This window comes from Pseudorca crassidens, chromosome 20, assembly GCF_039906515.1.
Source record: "Pseudorca crassidens isolate mPseCra1 chromosome 20, mPseCra1.hap1, whole genome shotgun sequence".
Taxonomy (NCBI): Eukaryota; Metazoa; Chordata; class Mammalia; order Artiodactyla; family Delphinidae; genus Pseudorca; species Pseudorca crassidens.
The window spans coordinates 3,124,192-3,143,075 of NC_090315.1; the positions used below are offsets into that span (position 1 = coordinate 3,124,192).

General features: G+C 45.8%; 1 protein-coding gene and 1 pseudogene across 3 annotated transcripts; one reads left to right on the forward strand and one right to left on the reverse strand.

The window, feature by feature from the left end:
• Nucleotides 1-1,256: 1,256 nt before the first annotated feature.
• Nucleotides 1,257-17,877, forward strand: ZNF550 (zinc finger protein 550). 3 transcript variants are annotated; one of them, XM_067717827.1, is made up of 4 exons: nucleotides 1,257-1,492; nucleotides 7,923-8,049; nucleotides 9,114-9,209; nucleotides 15,739-17,877. In XM_067717827.1, exons 1-4 carry the CDS (start codon nucleotides 1,466-1,468, stop codon nucleotides 16,728-16,730), a joined length of 1,242 nt encoding a protein of 413 aa, XP_067573928.1. In that variant the 5' UTR covers nucleotides 1,257-1,465; the 3' UTR covers nucleotides 16,731-17,877. The 3 variants fall into 3 exon arrangements, with proteins under 3 accessions (XP_067573928.1, XP_067573931.1, XP_067573930.1); XM_067717829.1 differs by lacking the exon at nucleotides 1,257-1,492 and adding an exon at nucleotides 1,538-1,577; XM_067717830.1 differs by lacking the exon at nucleotides 7,923-8,049.
• Nucleotides 4,645-6,655, reverse strand: LOC137215393 (atlastin-2 pseudogene; annotated as a pseudogene).
• Nucleotides 17,878-18,884: the final 1,007 nt, after the last annotated feature.

Genomic DNA, 18,884 nt, shown 5'->3' on the forward strand with positions numbered 1-18,884 from the left:
CAATATAATGTCTCCCCTTAAAGGGATTATGTTTTCAAAAAATAGAAGGGACAGAATAAATATGAAGATATTTGGATAATAACATACACTTAAATTTATAATTTATGTTAAAGCACTTTCACTTTTTGTAAAATAAATCTTCTGTATATGTTCCAAACATACTTTTTTTTTTTTTTTTTTTTTTTTGCGGTACGTGGGCCTCTCACTGTTGTGGCCTCTCCCGTTGCGGAGCATGGGCTCCGGACGCGCAGGCTCAACGGCCATAGCTTACGGGCCTAGCCGCTCTGCGGCATGTGGGATCTTCCCCGACCGGGGCATGAACCCGTGTCCCCTGCATCGGCAGGCGGACTCTCAACCACTGCGCCACCAGGGAAGCCTCCCCAAACATACTTTTGAAGATCTTCATGAATTTATTTAAACATTTATAGAAAGCAAAGTTTTTCTATTGTCCACCTGTTTAAGGGACACCCAACCTCTTCTTCTGCAACATCCTAGTAATGGCCATGTGTGAAGTCGGTTCTCTCTAGACCCTGAGCAAACACGCTGAAACGCACAGAACTGTGAAACTTCAGTCTGCATGTATTTGAACAGTAGCAAGATAAAGTTTATTAGTTCACATCTATGACTGTAGGTACTTTGTATCTGCGTGATATCATGATATCCTCGGAGCAGGCTCAACCAATCAGGAGGAGAGCCCAGACAGAGAGAGAGAGGCCCCCAAGACAAGGTCGGGCAGCGGGGGGCGGGGAGTACACAGGCAGATGTCATGAGGGAATTTCATTGGTGCCTTGTAATGTCACTAGGTCACAAGGGAGGACAAGGGGAGCTTGTATCAGGTGCCACAGCCTCATCACTCTGGTGTACTCAGTCATCTGGGCGGGGTGCTCACAGACTGTGACGATGGGAGGCAGCAGAATACGAAGTTTAAAAAGTTTACCATATAGTATGTCCACTTGCTCAGTTAGGTGCATCTTAAATGACAAGATAAAGGAAACACAACAGGGAAACTGGGTGTGTCCCCTTTAGAAACATCCAATGCCTCGCCTCCTTCGTTGGAGCCTCTGTAGGCCCTTTGCCAGCTCCAGTCTCCCGCCTCTGGGACACTGGCTCCAAGGAGCAGACTCCCATTCCCGAGCGGATGCTGGACAAGAACTACATTACCCTGAAGACTATGCTCCGCGGAATGGCTGTGAGCGCCGCTCTGATGACGTCACAGAAAACGGGCGTTAGTGGCTCGTGTTGTCAGGGGCGGGACTTCCTGTGTCGCCAGGGAGGCCGTTTGTTCGTGATGGGGCAGTTGTGTCTCTATCTTAGGTGACTTCTACCCGGGTCGTCGGGACGGAGCGGGGAGGACAGCCTGGAGGGCCCACCTGCGCCTTTGTACGACCTGGGGGAGGGTCAGCTAAGTCCGCTGGACCCGCCGGTCTCCGGCGCCCTCACGTGGTCCTACGCTCTCCGCGGTGCGATGGCGGCGCTGGTGACCCCGGCGCAGGTGAGTGGAAGGTGCGCCAGGCCACGCCCGCTCGGACCCCACCCACGTGGCCGAGGCGCGCTGCTGTGCAGGATGGTGGTGTCCTGTGAGTCGTCACCTTGTCCTCCCCAGGGCATTGTTTGTCGGAGCCTCGGGATGGGGTCGCTTGTGCTTCGGGTGGGAATCCAGGTTAGGGGCTTCACACGGAGGGTCCCATTTCTGTCAGTCAGTGAGTGGGACGCTGTGTGGTAGGGAGAGATGTAGCTTCTCGAATCCCCCTGACCCCATACCGGTGGCGTGGAAGGACCCGCAGGGAGGAGCGCAGGCCGCGCAGTCCGGAGACCTTTCTGTGTGTTGCGGCCCCGCCTCTTCCCGAGTCTAGGACTTTGAGCAGCTTTCCCTGCTGTTCTTGGTTATGTTTTGTTTTGTTTTTCTTGGCTGCGTGGTGAGGCATGCGGGATCCTAGTTCCCCGACCAGGGATGGAACCCGTGCTCCCTGCACTGGGAGCGCGGAGTCTTAACCACTGGACCGCCAGGGACGTCCCTGTCCTTGGCTTTTATGCTAAAGTTCCTCCAACTAGGTTGAGGGAACTAGAAAAACCACATAGGTGACGTGTATCCCCCCGAGTACAGCACGGTGCAGGGAGCATCACTCTGGATCTCTTTCCACGGAGGTGTCTCTTTAGCCTTTGTTGATCTTAGAGGCTCATCCCTGGGGGAATCTGACCCTTGGGTTCCCAGCTGTGTAACCTCTACAAAAATAAAGGCTGGGGTGAGGAAGAGGCAGGAGTAGCCTGCAGCAGCTTGGAGATTGCAGCCCTGCTAGGACAGAAAGGGTGTCAGGACAGGCAGGGCGCCCAGAAGGCCAAGGAATTTGTCTTTCAGTTTACAGCCAATGGAACTGGCTTCCCACTGAATCTGTTTTCCTATTTGAGGCTCAGTTACATATGGTAAGTGGTGATAGTGTGCAGGAGTGTGGTGTCCGTTTGGACATGAAAACACAACAGGTCCTGGGTAATTCCATAGCCGTGACCCTGAGTACCCTCATCATAGTCCTGATCGCTGTCAGGACTTGTCTTATTTGTTAACTTCCCATTCACTTGGCTCCTTCCTCACTTTATTTCAGACTCACTCCAGTGTGCTGTCCTGCAACAGGCTTTCCCTGGTGCCCTGTCGAAAGCAGACCGTGACCTCTGTCTTCTCACTCTACTTTCTTTCTTTTTTTCTTTCTTTTTACAATTTATTTGTTTTATTTTTAACTGTGTTGGGTCTTTGTTGCTGCATGCAGGCTCTCTAGTTGTGGCCAGCGGAGGCTACTCTTCCTTGGGTTGTGCTGGCTTCTCATTACGGTGGCTTCTCTTGTTGTGGAGCACAGGCTGTAGGTGTGCGGGCTTCAGTAGTTGTGGCTCACAGACTCAGTAGTTGTGGCACACGGCCTCTAGAGTGCAGGCTCAGTAGTTGTGGTGCATGGGCTTAGTTGCTCCGCGCGGCACTTGGGATCTTCCCGGACCAGGGCTCAAACCCCTGTCCCCTGCATTGGCAGGCGGATTCTTAACCACTGAACCACCAGGGAAACTCTATTTTCTTGACTTTGGAATCTTTGCGTCCCTCTGACATTGTCTTGCTCATTTGTATCGTTACTTGTTTAGCATCTCTTTCCAGCCCTGGACCATGAGCGCCTGTTGCTGCTCTCTGCCAAGACCTAGAACAGCCTGGGCTTGTAAAGGGCACTCAATAAATGGTTAAATGAATGAATGGGTCTGCCACTCAGGTGTTCCCATCACACTTATAATAAGTACAACCTCCTGCACTGTGGCCCACAGGCCTGTACTGGATCTGCCCCATGACTTCCTCCATGCTTCTTCCTCTCCCCTTCTTCTCTTACTCACCGCAGTCAGCCAGGAGGTCCTCAGCTTGCAAAATTCCTGCTCAATTTGCAGCTTTTCCCCTTGCATTTTCCTTCATCTGGGGCCCTGTTCCCAGATCTCTGCAGGGCTATCTCTCCCCACACTTCCTGTGCATCACTGTCACCTCTTAGGACAGTCTTTTCCTAGCTGTTTTAATTCTAGCTAAGGTACAACTTGCTCCCACCTGCCCATCTTCTGGCAACTCTGTGCCATCTTTTTCTGGCTGGATGTTCAATTCCCACTTCTGTTCCTTTATTTATATATATATATATATATATATATATATATATATATATATATATATATATATATATATAACAAAATTTTAATTATGTACTGAAAATAAATTACAGGAAAGAACTTTAAAATGCTACATAGGACAAAGTCACGATAAACATTCCCATTGAATTCCCTTGGGGGGTGGGGGGGTGAGATTGCAGTGCTCAAGAAGATAAATATCACAAATATATCAAAAACTTCAAATTGTGTCTGCATTCACACACTGACATGAGCCACAAACATTCCTTCACAGTGACTGTACTCATTAGCCTACCACAGAACTAGATTTTGTCATAATCTACAAAACTTTTAATACAAAATCGTGTTTATATATTTATAATTCATATACATGCCCTATCTGCGATTTTAGAAAATAAAAGCTGCACACTGTATAGATACTCTTAACTCAGAGCTGTAGGCAACATTTTTGGTTGGAATTTCTCCCCCAATAAAATTAATGGCATATTTTATGTACACGAAGGCTAAACTGCATAAAGACAGTTCAGTTTCCCAGATATGCATCTCCTTTTTGGACAGGTTTATAAATTTTCAAAGGCAAGACAAATGTACACCTCAGAGTCATTTTCTTAGCTACAAGAGTTATCATGTAATTTCTGTGAAGTTCCTGATATATGCATTTATGTAATACTGGTATTGAAGGCAGTAAAGCATATGTACTTTTAATGTCGTGGCTCAATAAAGGCTTCATTGTCATTGCAATCTGATTCTTGATACAGTGATTCATAACCTCTAAAAATTAAAATTTCAATGGGACACTGTGTTAAAGAGACTCTAAATAGATTTCTTAAAATATTTCCCTGAAATATCCTTTACATAAGACAGAGTTCACTAACATTAGATTAAGTAAAAAGGGAAAAAAAAGAATTAAACATGGCACAAGTGTGCATGAAAACTAATGCACAGTTAGTCTTCATGTCTTAGGAGCCATAAATAGAATGCTTAAAACCAACAACTTCAACTCTGTGGCAGCCATCTGTGAAGCCAGTTATACTAAACTACTGCTACAGTTGATTGTAAACTTTGGTTTATTTTTATTTGGGTTCTCATTGTACAGCTAGCATGAAAAGAAGAAAGAGTGGAGTCCATGAGGAGATGAACTGTCAGTCTTTAATCTGGCATGATGAGACAGCTGGACAGTCAGGCTTGCTTTGATAGAGTTTGTTACAGACTGCCTTATGTTTTCCTCTGTCGAATTATCACCCAGGGGCTTCAATACCTGTTCCCATAGTGTTTCAGCAATCTGATCAATCATTGTTCAAATTTCTGTGAACTCCCCAGAGTATGTAACATATGCCCAAGTACAAAGAGGCCTCAGTGCTAACCCCATGACAAGGTTACACAGACGGCTATAGAGTTTAGGTCAACGAAACCAGTCAGTCCTGAGATTATATACATAGCAAACATGACTGCAAACAGTGTGGCAGGCGTATGAGCAGCATAGAAGATATTTTTGCCATCATTGTGCTTTATAAAATTTGCATAGGTTTCTTTATAAAATTTGCATAGGTTTCTTCTATTTCAGCCTCAAGCTGGTCCTGATAATGACGGTAGAATTCACCTCCACCCATTTTTTTTACTGAACGAAACTGTTTAATCGCCACTTCCTTGAGATCCAGGTGTTTTCGTTTCCAGATCTGAAGGTGCAATGTAAGGCTTGTCCCCACCGCCTACCTGCTCCATACTTTCTCTCTTGCTCCTGCTACTGCAGCAAAATTATTAGCTTCAGCTGTTGCCTGAAGCATGGACTTTTTACATAAATTTTAATATAAGCCTTAAAGTATTCTACAAGATCTCTACAAATGACTTTCATCTCTTGTCTCTTTTGCTACCAAATTTTCTGGGGCAAGTAGCACTGGAACCAGATTTCAAAGTTCTCGTTTAAACTCTTCATCAATATCTTTCAATCTCCCATCAAAACTAGGATGGGCTTCCCTGGTGGTGCAGTGGTTGAGAGTCCGCCTGCCGATGCAGGGGACATGGGTTCGTGTCCCTGTCCAGGAAGATCCCACATGCCGCGGAGTGGCTAGGCCCGTGAACCATGGCCGCTGAGCCTGCGCGTCCGGAACCCGTGCTCCTCAACGGGAGAGGCCACAAAAAAACTAGGATTAGTTGCAACTTTAAGACTAGGATGTGGCAAAAGGAAGCAACCAAGATTTGAGAAACAATTGTGAATGTGCTTCCTTACATTCTGTAGCTCTTCAGGTTGATTTTGTTTTACCTGCAATCTCTTTTCAAGGAATTGTTTTCCACTTTCCAAACCATATGAATGTTCATAAGGATAACTCCAGTTTCGAATCAAAAACATTAATGTCTGAAATGATTTCTGGTAGATTTCTTTCATTGCAAGTCTGCCATATTCTGTAAATAATTGCAAGTGTTGAAGATCATCTTCTTGAATATTTTGAGACAAATTATATACCTGGAGAGAGCCAGTCATAGTGCTCAGAGCAAACACTGTTGCACAATCTCTGATAGTTGACTGGCTATCAAAGGCACCTTGGGTATCCATTAGCAGCACAGCCACTTTTGTTCATTCCAGACATACGCCTGTTTTTTCTCTTTTGCAACAAACTCGCCATGTAAAGCCAGTCAGTGCTTCATTGTTTCCACCAATCCAACTTTGAGAATCCTTGTTATACATACATCTAAGCATGAAGTCCAGTAAAAATGATTTCCCTTTACGAAAAGCTCCTGTCACGGATACCACTACTATGTGAAGATCTCTTATGTGCTCCTGTAGCAATATCTGCTCCAAAACTTCTTCATCAAGCTCAAAATTATGGTCATCTTCATGTGCAAGAACAATCTGTACTGGAAATGGTTTCTTCATAACCTCATCAGAGTTTACTAGGTCGTCATCTTCATAATTCTCACCTAGGAGGGTTGTGGACGAGACGTGGTTAACCCAGGTGTTTGGTTTGCTGGTTCGCCTCTGACGCCGCAGCCCCTCGTGCAACTGCTACCTCCGCACTGCTTCGCCACCGCCCCCACCCTTTTTTTTTTTTTTTTTTTTTGCCACACAACATCGCTTGTAGGATTTTAGTTCCCTGACCAACTATTGAGCTTAGGGCCTCAGCAGTGAAAGCGTGGAATCCTAACCACTGAACCACCAGGGAACTCCCCCACTTTTCCTTAAATTTGAGGTTGTGGTTGATTTTCTAGAGCTGCCTGAGCCTCAGGCCTCTGGCTGTGACATGGTGGTGACGATGGCATTTACCTTGTGGGCTGTGGATTAGTAAAAGTCACAAAATACACTGAACACTTAACTGGGCCAGGCACTCCACAGCATCTGGTGTGGGAACATTTTCTCTTTAGTTCTAAGAATTGGCATAGTGGGAGTGATTGTTGTATTGATGTGGAAATTGATGCTTGGAGAAATGATGGGATGTCGTCCTCCCCATGTTCACACTGCCAGCAAGTGTCAGATTTTTTTTATATATATAAATTTATTTATTTATTTGTGGCTGTGTTGGGTCTTTGTTGTTGCGCGCGGGCTTTCTCTAGTTGTGGCAAGCAGGAGCTACTCTTCATTGCGGTGCGTGGGCTTCTCATTGCGGTGGCTTCTCTTTGTTGCGGAGCACGGACCCTAGAGCACATGGGCTTCAGTTTTTGTGGCATGCGGGCTCAGTAATTGTGGCTCACGGGCTCTAGAGCACAGGCTCAGTAGTTGTGGCACTCGGGCTTAGTTGCTCCGTGGCATGTGGGATGTTACCTGACCAGGGCTCAAACCTGTGTCTCCTGCATTGGCAGGCAGATTCTTAACCAGTGCACCACCAGGGAAGTCCCGAGTGTCAGATTTAAGAGTCTTCATTCAAACCCCATAAATCTGGCTCCAGAGCGAGGGATCTCTAGTCACTTTACCGCAGCGTGTGAAGACCGCAGCCTGGGGCAGGTGCACCGTGAGGACCCGGGAGGCTTAGCACCTGTCACTTTGCTGTTACCATTGTTGGAATTATCATCATGAACATTTTCCCAGAGCACGTACCATCTGCCCCCTGTCCTCATGGAAAACCATTGTCTTTGTCATCTCTAGTGGCTTCCTTCACAGGAGACTTTTCTCTCAGCCACAGTTGCGTTATATCCAGAGACTGCTTCCACCTCCCCCTTGAGCCCAACACAGAACTCGGCGACCAGCAGGCCTCAGTGGTTCAGGCCTGGGTTTCTCTGCATCTTCACCGGCAACAGAGTGACAGTGTTGATCCTATCCAAGTGCAAAAGCCCAACACCACTACCTATTTGTCCAGGTGTTGGTGACCTTCAAGGATGTGGCCGTGACCTTTACCCGGGAGGAGTGGGGACAACTTGACCTGGATCAGAGGACCCTGTACCAAGAGGTGATGCTGGAGATCTGTGGGCTCCTGGTCTCACTGGGTAAGTGCTTAGCTCTCACACATGTGGGGAACCCCCCCCCCGCCTTGTTTCCAGGCTGATCAAAGTCACAGGAGTCACCTTTCCTCCTCCCCACAGGCCCTGCATTTTTCTGGTCGCTTCTCCTCCTGCCTGGTCTCCCTGTGTCTGTAGCAGTGATCAGTGGGATAGAAACAATGTCCTTATGAACACCAGCCCCATCCCAGTGCCCAGCACCCTCGGGCCTCAGTTTGAGGTCCTTGTTGCAGATTCCACAGGAGGGAAGCTGACTGACCCAGCCTGGTGATGTCAGGTATCACCACAGCCAGTTAGCAGGGCTGTTCTCAGATGAGTGGGTGAGTGAGGGAGACCCCTACATGGCATTTGTCATCAGTGCCACCCAGGGATCTTCCTAAACAGCACAATCTTGGTTCAAAGGCCCCTCATGTCTACATCATCATCACATGCTTTCTGAGGCCTGGGCCGTGATCCTCCCCTGGGCAGGAGATCATTTTAGAAGGTGCACAGGAATGTCATGGAATGCCACAGGTGGACACCCTGCAAAAGCCAGTCCTTTTACCTTCTCTGTCTGGCACGCTGATTGTTGTCAAGAGAAAGTCTCAGATCAGTGTGAGTGAGTATTCCATGGCCCCCTTTGTGGTTAATTTTTCTCTTCAACAGAGGGACCAGCCTCTAGCTCACAGCCCTGAGCCTTCTACGTGAACTTGCTAGGACCTTAATGCCATTATTTTGACTTCAGCGTTGTGGGATTTTTTGTTTTTTATTGGAGTATTCCCAGGGTCCCGTGGCTGTGTGTGAAAGTGGCATGACCCTGCATGGGGCTGGCTTCCACTGATGAAGTTTAAGGGAAGTGGTATTGTGTAGACAGACAGCACCACCCTCTATAGCAGTTGCAGCCCAGGAGTGATGTTTGTGCCATTGGATTCCCAGTCACAGATCAACATTTTCTTTACTTTGGGAGCCGCTACATTCATGGTCTTGTTCCTGCCATGAAGTCCCAGATAGGCTGGAAGGGTTTCATTCTTCTCATCAAAACACCTGCGTCCTGTTTTTTTCTCCATCCACAGGGCATCCAGTTCCCAAACCAGAGTTGATCCACTTGCTGGAACATGGGCAGGAGCTGTGGATGGGAAGGAGAGGCCTCCCACATAGCATGTGCCCAGGTAGGAGCCAATAGCTGTTGGGCAAGTGGGTTCACAGCAACCTTGAGAATGCATGGGGACCAGTGCCTCTGAGCTGCTATGTGAAACCCCCTTTGTGGGGTCTGGTGGTTTCTCTCACATCAAAGTATAGTGTGCATCAACTGGCCAGCTTGGGACCACACCATTATTTAGAGACCCAGGCACCTTCTTTTTTTTTTTTTTAATTTTTATTTTCTCTCTTTTTTTTTTTTATTGAAGTACAGTTGACTTACACTGTCGTGCTAATTTCTGCCATACAGCAAAATGACTCAGTTATACACATATATAATTCCTTTTTTATATCCTTTTCCATTATGGTTTATAACAGGATATTGAATATAGTTCCCTGCACTATACAGTAGGACCTTGTTGTTTATTCATCCTATATATAATAGTTTGCATTTGCTAATCCAAAACTCCCACTCCTTCCCTCCCCACCCACCCTCCTCCTTGACAAACGCAAGTCTGTTCTCTATGTCTGTGAGTCTGTTTCTCTTTCATAAGTAGGTTCATTTGTGTCATATTTTAGATTCCACATATAAGTGACATCATATGGTATTTGTCTTTCTCTTTCTGACTTACTTCACTTAGTATGATAATCTCTAGTTGCATCTAGAGATCCAGGCACCTTCTGACGTCAACGTATAGCTCTAAGGTTGGTCCAGCATAATCCAGCTGGTGGAGGGGAAACAACAAGGGATAGGGGCCAGGTCACACCCAGATGCACACATACTTTACTCTCCTGTATCTCACAGGCAAGGACTAGGCATTTGGCCACAGCTGGATGCTCAGGACTGGAGAGTGTGGTTTTGCTCTGGGCCGAAGGAGAAGAGCCAGTGGGCTTGGTTTGTATGACCTCTGTCTACTCTACTCACCCTGCTCTCAGGAAGTCAGAGCGAGGCTAGTGTGTATGTGAGTGGGTTGTTTGAAGGTATAATGAGATAATGCAGAAAACTGCTTAGTACAGTGCCTGGTCTATAGAGAGGGTCGACTAAGGTCAGTTCTTACCGTATCCATGTAATTGTATTAATCAAAGTGAATGGTGGTATCACGCATTTTTCCTGGACTTCTAGACTCAGAGGAAAAGGGGCCTTTCTTCCCCTTGAAGTTATGATCTATGCTATACTCTCTATGGAACTCTTTCCCACCTTCTCCATCCATTTATCCATCCTCCTGTTTGTCCACAAGACACTCAGAAGCAGCCCCTTGCACTGTACCTTCCTGCCCCTCTTGCCCTTAAGAACACCAAGCGGATGTTTGGGGTTTTCAGCCCCACATCTCTGCTGCTGACTGTAGCTTGAATAATCCACAGTGAGTCACGGTCTCTACTCTCTATCTGTCCTTCAGTCTTCTCAGCCCGCCTGTAAGTGTCTTTGGCCAACTCCACTACCGATGCTCTGTTCCACACGCCACCCCGCCCCCATTTCCTTATTCCCAGATCTCCACTTTCGTGTCTCAGAGACCTCTCAAGCTTGTCATGCCTTAGAAGACCCCTGGGATCCTGCCCACTCCTATCCCGTGCCTTGTTCTGAGAACGTCCTGCCATCTAAGCTGATTAGAAGATTAGCAACACCTCAGCCACCCTCTCTCTCCATCAAACCAACATCCATCCATCCCCAGGCCTGCCCATTTGAGATTATCCGTGTGTCCTGAGTCCATCACCAGCACCCTAATTCAAGCTCTCGTCATCTTTTTATATATATATAAATTTATTTATTTTATTTTATTTATTTTTGGCTGTATTGGGTCTTCACTGCTGCGCGCAGGCTTTCTCTAGTTGCAGCGAGCGGGGGCTACTCTTTGTTGCGGTGCGTGGGCTTCTCATTTGCTGTGGTGGAGCACGGGCTCTAGGTGCACGATCTTCAGTAGTTGCAGCACATGCGCTCGTGGGCTCTAGAGTGCAGACTCAGTAGTTGTGGCACACGGGCTTACTTGCTCTGCGGCATGTGGGATTTTCCGTGACCAGGGATCGAACCCATTTCCCCTGCTTTGGCAGGCGGATTCTTAACCACTGCGCCACCAGGGAAGTCCCTCTCGTCATCTTTTTTTTTTTTTAATAAATTTATTTATTTTATTTATTTATTTTTGGATCTGTTGGGTCTTCATTGCTGCACGTGAGCTTTTTCTAGTTGTGGCAAGCGGGGGCTACTCTTCGTTGCAGTGCGTGGGCTTCTCATTGCGGTGGCTTCTCTCGTGGAGCACAGGTTCTAGGCTCATGGGATTCAGTAGTTGAGGCACGCAGGCTCAGTAGTTGCGGCTCACGGGCTCTACAGCACAGGCTCAGTAGTTGTGGCGCATGGGGTTAGTTGCTCCGCGGCATGTGGGATCTTCCCAGACCACGGATCGAACCCGTGTCCCCTGCATTGGCAGGCGGATTCTTAACCACTGCGCCACCAGGGAAGCCCACAACTCTTGAAAGAGTTGTCTCATTTTGGAAATGATGGACAGTTGTCCTGTGGTGTATGTGGGGGATGGGTTCCAGTGCTCGCGCAGATACCAACATCCGTGGATGCTAAGGTCCCTTATGGTGGGCCGTCCCCCTCCATATGCACAGTTCCATATCTTCAGATTCAGTCAACTGCAGATTATGTAGTATTTTGATCCATGGTCGGTTGATTTCATGGATGCAGAACTCACAGATACAAAGGGCTGAAATCGTGTATAAGTGGACCTATGGGTTTTAGACCCGTGTTATTCAAGGATTGACTCTATATATTTGACTTCCATACCTTTTGTTTTTAAAATCTACTTAATTTTTTTATATCGGAATTATACAGTGATACATATCAATCCTTCAGGTTCAGCTTCACTTTTTCTTTTTTCAATTTTTAAAAAATTTTTATTGCAGTATAGTTGATTTAGAATGTTGTGTTAATTTCTGCTGTACAGCAAAGTGATTCAGTTATACATATGTATACATTCTTTTCCATTATGGTGTATCACAGGATATTGAATATAGTTCCCTGTGCTATAAAATGGGACCTTGTTTATCCATCCTATATGTAATTGTTTGCATCTGCTAATCCCAAACTCCCAATCCATCTCTCTCCACCAACCCCCTTGGCAACCACAAGACTGCTCTCTATACCTGTGAGTCTGTTTCTCTTTTGTAGGTAAGTTCATTTGTGTCATTGTGTCATTTTTTTTTAGATTCCACATATAAGTGATATTATATGGTATTTGTCTTTCTCTGAGTTACTTTGCTTAGCATGACAATCTCTAGATCCATCCACGTTGCTGCAAATGGCATTATTTCATTCTTTTTCATGGCTGAGTAACATTCCATTTTATGTATGTACCACATCTTCTTTATCCATTCCTCTGTCAATGGACATTTAGGGTATTTCCATGTCTTGGCTATTGTAAATAGTGCTGCTGTGAACATAGGGGTGCATATAGCTTTTTGAATTAGAGTTTTGTCTGGATATATGCCCAAGAGTGGGAAATCATCTTTACTTTTCACATATGTATAAACTGAGGTATCCTCCACCTCACCCAAAATTTAGACTATTTCCAGTTCTGTTGCAGGTTCCTGGTGCTTCATCCTTGTCAATAGCTTGTCCTACAGTGTTACCCAGTGTTTACACTCTATTACTGTGGATAGGTTTTCTTTTTCTTTTCCTTTTGGGTGAGGGGGCATGCCTCAAACAACAGAAATTTATTGTCTTAGTTCTAGATGCTGGGTGTCCATAGGTTTGGTTTCTACTGAGGCCACTCTCTTTGGCCTGTAGAATAAGATGGCTTGTTCTTGCTAATGGTATTGCTGTCATCCTAACTGCCCAGTACAACAATGAGAATAATAACATTAGACTTCTTCAGAGAATCAGACCCAAAAGGAGATAAATCAGAGTTTTATTCTATTGATTAGGCTTCATGTGATTGTGAGGGTTAAGTGATTTCAAAATCTTCGGGGCAGTCCAGTAAGCTGGAAGAGTAGATGCTTGCAGTCCTGGGTCTGGAGGCAGAATCCTTTCCCTCCCAGGGCATCTCAGCCTTTTCCCTTAAGGACATTGATTTTTTTTTTTTTAAGTTTATTTATTTATTTATTTTTCTGGCTGCGTTGGGTCTTCGTTGCTCCATGTGGGCTTTCTCTAGTTGTGGTGAGCGGGGGCTACTCTTCATTGCAGTGCATGGGATTCTCATTTTGGTGGCTTCTCTTGTTGTGCAGCACGGGCTCTATGTGCACGGGCTTCAGTAGTTGCATCACGTTGGCTCAGTAGTTGTGGCTCACGGGCTCTAGAACCCAGGCTCAGTAGTTGTGGCGCACAGGCTTAGTTGCACCGCAGCTTGTGGTATCCTCCCAGACCAGGGCTCGGACCTGTATTCCTTGAATTGGCAGGTGGATTCTTAACCCCTGCGCCACCAGGGAAGCCCCAAGGACATTGATTGATCGGATGAGGCCCACCCACATTAAGAAGAGTAACTTGCCTTTCTCAAAGTTTGATGATTCCAGTGTCAGTCATATCTAAAAAGTACCTCACAGCAACCTCCAGAATGGTGTTTGACCAAAGAGCTCAGCACAGTAGCCAAGCCAAGTTGACATATAAAATTAACCACCATACATACTCGCACTGCGTCAAGAAATGTGCTGAGAGCTTTACAGGCATTTTCTCATTTAACCCTCATGACACCTGGAGAAACTGAGAGTCCTCTAGTCTCTTAGGTGAGGAAATTATGACATAAAGAAGAAAGGAGGGGGTTTCCCTGGTGGCTCAGTGGTTAAGAATCTGTCTGCCAATGCAGGGGACACGGGTTTGAGCCCTGGTCCGGGAAGATCCCACATGCTGCAGAGCAACTACTGAGCCTGTGCTCTAGAGCCTGCATGCCACAACTACTGAAGCCCACACGCCTAGAGCCCATGCTCCGCAACAAGAGAAGCCACCGCAATGAGAAGCCCGCGCAACACAACGAAGAATAACCCCCGCTTGCCGCAACTAGAGAAAGACCACGTACAGCAACGAAGACCCAATGCAAGCAAAAATAAATAAATAAAATACATAAATTTAAAGGAAAATAAAAGAAGAAAGGAGGGACTTCCCTGACGGTCTAGTGGTTAGGGCTGTGCCCCTCCACTTCAGGGGGCACACGTTTGATCCCTCATCAGGGAACTAAGATCCCACAAGCCGCTCCTCAAACTGAGGCATTGTGACTCCAGAGCTCTCCCTGCTAACACCACTCTAATGTTTCTCAACAGAGCAGAAACTCGTCTTTCATACCGTTTGAGTTTGTGTGTCCCACTACCCCTTTTCTTCTGAGATTTTTATTCTCTTCTTCCTGTAACTGCCCCTTCAGGCTTGCCTTCCCCAGGATTCTGGTGCCACTTTCTTCTTGTAACTCTCTTTTTTTGCTGCGCTGTGTGGCTTGTGGGATCTTAGTTCCCTGACCAGGGATCAAACCCAGGACCCCTGTAGTGGAAGCATGGAGTCCTAACCACTGGACCACCAGTGAAGTACCTCTTTGTTTTTTTTTTAATTCAAACAGTATTTTCAGTGTTTTATTTATCAGCCACTTATATAGCACTTATTACATCCCAGGCCATTTTCTAGGCAATTTTTCCTTTTTTAATTGAAATATAGTTGATTTACAATGTTGTGTTTCAGGTGTATAGTAAAGTGATTCAGTTATACATATACATATATCCATTCATTTTCAGATCCTTTTGCCTTATAGGTTATTACAAGGTATTGAGTATAGTTCCTTGAGCTATACAGTAGGTGCTTATTGTTTATATATAGTAGTGTGTATCTGCTAAACCCAAACTCCTAATTTATCTTTCCCTCCCCCCAACCTTTCCCCTTTAGTAACCATGAGTTTGTTTTCTATGTCTGTGAGCCTGTTTCTGTTTTGTAAATAAGTTCATTTGTATAATTGTTTTTAGATTCCACATATAAGTGATATCCTATGATATTTGTCTTTCTCTGACTCACTTCACTTAGTATGATAATCTCCAGGTCCATCCAGGTTGCTGCAAATGGCATGATTTCCTTCTTGTTTATGGCTGATTGATAGTACCTTTTCTTCTTATAACTCTTAAGCACTCTCCAAAGGTGGATCTACCCACGCTTATTCCTTCCGTTTCTACCCAGTACCCCATCCTTCTTTCTTTCTGGCAACTCTGATGACTGCATTAGGACCCAGCTCATGGGACACCTCCCAGGGAAGATGACCTTTTCTTCCCAGTCTTGCTAGGTGCCACTTCCCTACACTCTCACAGAACCAAGACATCAATCCTTGAGGCAGATGCTCTCCAGACAGTATTATTGAAACTGTCCTCCCTCCCCTACTCCAGATCCTCTGTCTCCCGGTCCGGCCTCCTGCCAGATTTTCCCTTTAATGGTGTTAGGGTACAAGGGTCATAGAAAGTAACTGGAAATCTAGGATACACTGACGTTAAAACATAGCAGATATCAGAGGTGCTGATTTCATCCTCATTTGTTCACTGAAGTGTTGCTTCTGTTTCTTCTGTGTTGCATCACCGAAAGTCCCCCTTTGTGTATTGGATTCTTTCCAGATGACAGAGCAAAACGTCAGACCAGAGAGCTGGTTTTGTCTGAAGGAGTCTTGCTCCACGGAAGCCTGACTCTGGGATCTTCAAGGGACTGCAGGTCGAGGCAAGCCATGGATCCAGAAGGGCTTTTGGAAGTGCAGAAAGGTCAGCTGAGGCCAGAGACAGACGCCCACAAGGAAACCCATCCTGGGAAAACGAGCCTTGAAGATGATGGTTTGGAGGCGGATGATGGTGTGCACTCCAGGGCGTTCCAGGAGAGAGTCTCTCAGGGAGATGTTCTCTGTGAGCGTGACCCACAGGGACCAGGAAAAGGCCCCCTGATTCATAACCTCTACAAGTGCAAGCAGTGCGGGAAGAGTTTTAACAGGAAGTGGTACCTTGTTCGACATCAGCGGATTCACACTGGAATGAAGCCCTATGAATGCAATGCGTGTGGGAAAGCTTTCAGCCAGAGCTCAACCCTGACCCGGCACTACGTCATCCACACCGGGGAGACGCCATACAAATGTGCCGAGTGTGGGAAGGCCTTCAAACGCAGGTCATACCTCCTGCAGCACCAGCCGATCCACACTGGGGAGAAGCCCTATGAGTGCGGCCAGTGTCGAAAGTCCTTCACCCACCGCTCTACTTTTATTCGCCACAATAGGACCCACACTGGAGAAAAACCCTTTGAATGCAAAGAATGTGAGAAATCATTTAGCAACAGAGCACACCTCATCCAGCACTACATCATCCACACTGGAGAGAAGCCCTACGATTGCACAGAGTGTGGGAAGGCCTTCAGGTGCAGCTCAGAACTCCTACAGCACCAGCGGATTCACACGGGGGAGAAGCCCTACGAGTGTGCCCAGTGTGGGAAGGCCTTTCACCGGAGCACGTACCTCATCCAGCACTCTGTCATCCACACCGGGGAGACGCCATACAAGTGCGCCGAGTGTGGGAAGGCCTTCAAACGCAGGTCACATCTCCTGCAGCACCAGCGGGTTCATACTTGAGAAAAAGGCCTTCACCGCTGCTCCTTTTTTGTCTTTCATGAGGGGATCCATGCTGGAGGGAAGAACCCTTTGAGTGTAAAGAATTCTGGGAGGGTTTTTTTGTCTGCTTTTCAAATGCATACGTGGTCATGTGGGAGAAGACGCCTTGCGAATGCAGTGGAAATGTCAAAAGCCTTCGGCCCCTGCTCATCGTTCAGAGGATTCATTCTGTGGAGAAACTCAGCACATGAAGCTATGCCACCCGTGGGTCCGTCCACCTCTGTCAACATCAGAGAACATACCGGGGAAAGACGTTCTGAATGTAACCAGAAGGACACTCCTCAGCCAAAAGAAGACTCATCCTCGCCACCTGAGAATGTGTAATGAAGAGGAACCACTTAATTATTGCCATGAGAAAGCCTCCTGTGACATGTCACCACTAGTCACGTAGAGTCATATTGGAACTTGACGGAGCTTGGGCTCTCCCTGTGAGGAAGCGCAGAGGAGACAGACTCAGGGTTCGTTATGCACTTATAACAACATTCAGCCACAGGGCTCCCCCTTGGTTTGCAATTAAGCCATCTCAGCATTATGTTAAAAAGAAAACTAACAAGGGAATTCCCTGCAGAGTCCCAGTGGCTAGGACTCCGCGCTTTCACTGTCGGAGGACCTGGCTTTGATCCCTGTCGGGGAACTAAGATTCCGCAAGCCCCACGGTGTGACCAATAAAGAAAAAAGAAAAATAACAAAGAGGTGGAGGGGATAGAGACAAAGACTATAAACGGAAAAAACCAAATGCTTTTGTAAGCTCTTTCAGACTTTCCTGCCAAGCCTGTTGCAGTTTTTCATCAGTTCTGTTTTTTGGTGGGGCAATGTTTGAGGGAGCAAAGGACCCCGGCCCTTTGTTTTTATGTGTTCACTGCTGTCTTGTATCATGAAACTTGGATGTTGAGGGCAGCTCCACCAACATTTGTTGGAAGGCTTGGTTCCGAACATCTCTAGCCATTGGCATAATTCTTTGTGAGAAATATGAGGGCTTGAGTCATGAGCTACTTGAACTTGTAAGAAATTAGAATACCGAAAATAGCATCACACAATACTTGTATTTTATATCTAAGGAGAGAATGGTCCACATAGGGATCGCGACATTAAAATGTGCACCCCTAAAGACGTTGAATTTTTTTTTAATAGGTAAACTCCTGTTCATCTGGTTTTAAATGCCTGATACTATCTCTCACTCTTTCTTCTTCTTCTTCTTCTTCTTCTTCTTTTTTTAGTTTAAAAAGAAGTACGTTTATTAGTATATGCACACAGTTTGCAGAATAGAAACATTTAGAGTATTTAGGGAAATTCAGTCAAATTCAACAAACCTCAGTGAAAACATGTTGTATTTGTTTAATGGCAGACAGGTAATTACTTGAGTCTATTAACTGGCTGCATTTTCAGTCTTCAATAGGTTCTTTTTTTTTTTCTTTTAATTTTTTTTTTATTTTATCTTTGACCACATTGGGTCTTCATTGCTGTGTGTGGGCTTTTCTCTGGTTGCGGTGAGCAGGGGCTACTCTTCGTTGTGGTGCGCAGGCTCCTGATTGTGGTGGCTTTTCTTGTTGTGGAGCACAGACTCTAGGCACGCGGGCTCAGTAGTTGTGGCGCACGGGCTTAGTTGCTCCACAGCATGTGGGATCTTCCTGGACTAGGGCTCAAACCCATGTCCCCTGAGTTGGCAGGTGGATTCTTAACCACTGCACCACCAGGGAAACCCTCAATAGATTCTTTGAAAAGATGTTTAGCAAGGTGGAAGATAACTTGATCCATGTCACTTAGAGGCTTTATTTATCTATTTTTAAAAATATTATTGGAGTATAGTTGATTTATAATGTTGTACAGCAAAGGTGTACAGCAAAGTGATTCAGTTATACATATATACATATACTCATGTATATGAGTTATACATATACTCATTCTTTTTCAGATTATTTTCCCTTATATGTTATTACAAAATATTGAGTATAGTTCCCTGTTCTATACCGTAGGCAGTTGTTGGTTATCTGTTTTATATATAGTAGTGTGTATATGTCAATCCCAATCTCCCAATTTATCCTTCCCCCCCCCAATTCTCACTCTTGATTCCATTCTATGTGGGTTTTTTTCTTTTTCTTTTTTTTAATCATTCAT

What these genes read in the sequence shown, in the direction of transcription:
- ZNF550 (XM_067717827.1), top strand. Translation starts at nt 1,466, where the DNA reads ATGGCGGCGCTGGTGACCCCGGCGCAG. An exon ending in TGGGCTCCTGGTCTCACTGG is followed by an intron (nt 8,050 to 9,113) that starts GTAAGTGCTTAG and finishes CTCCATCCACAG; the next exon opens with GGCATCCAGTTCCCAAACCA. An exon ending in CCCACATAGCATGTGCCCAG is followed by an intron (nt 9,210 to 15,738) that starts GTAGGAGCCAAT and finishes GATTCTTTCCAG; the next exon opens with ATGACAGAGCAAAACGTCAG.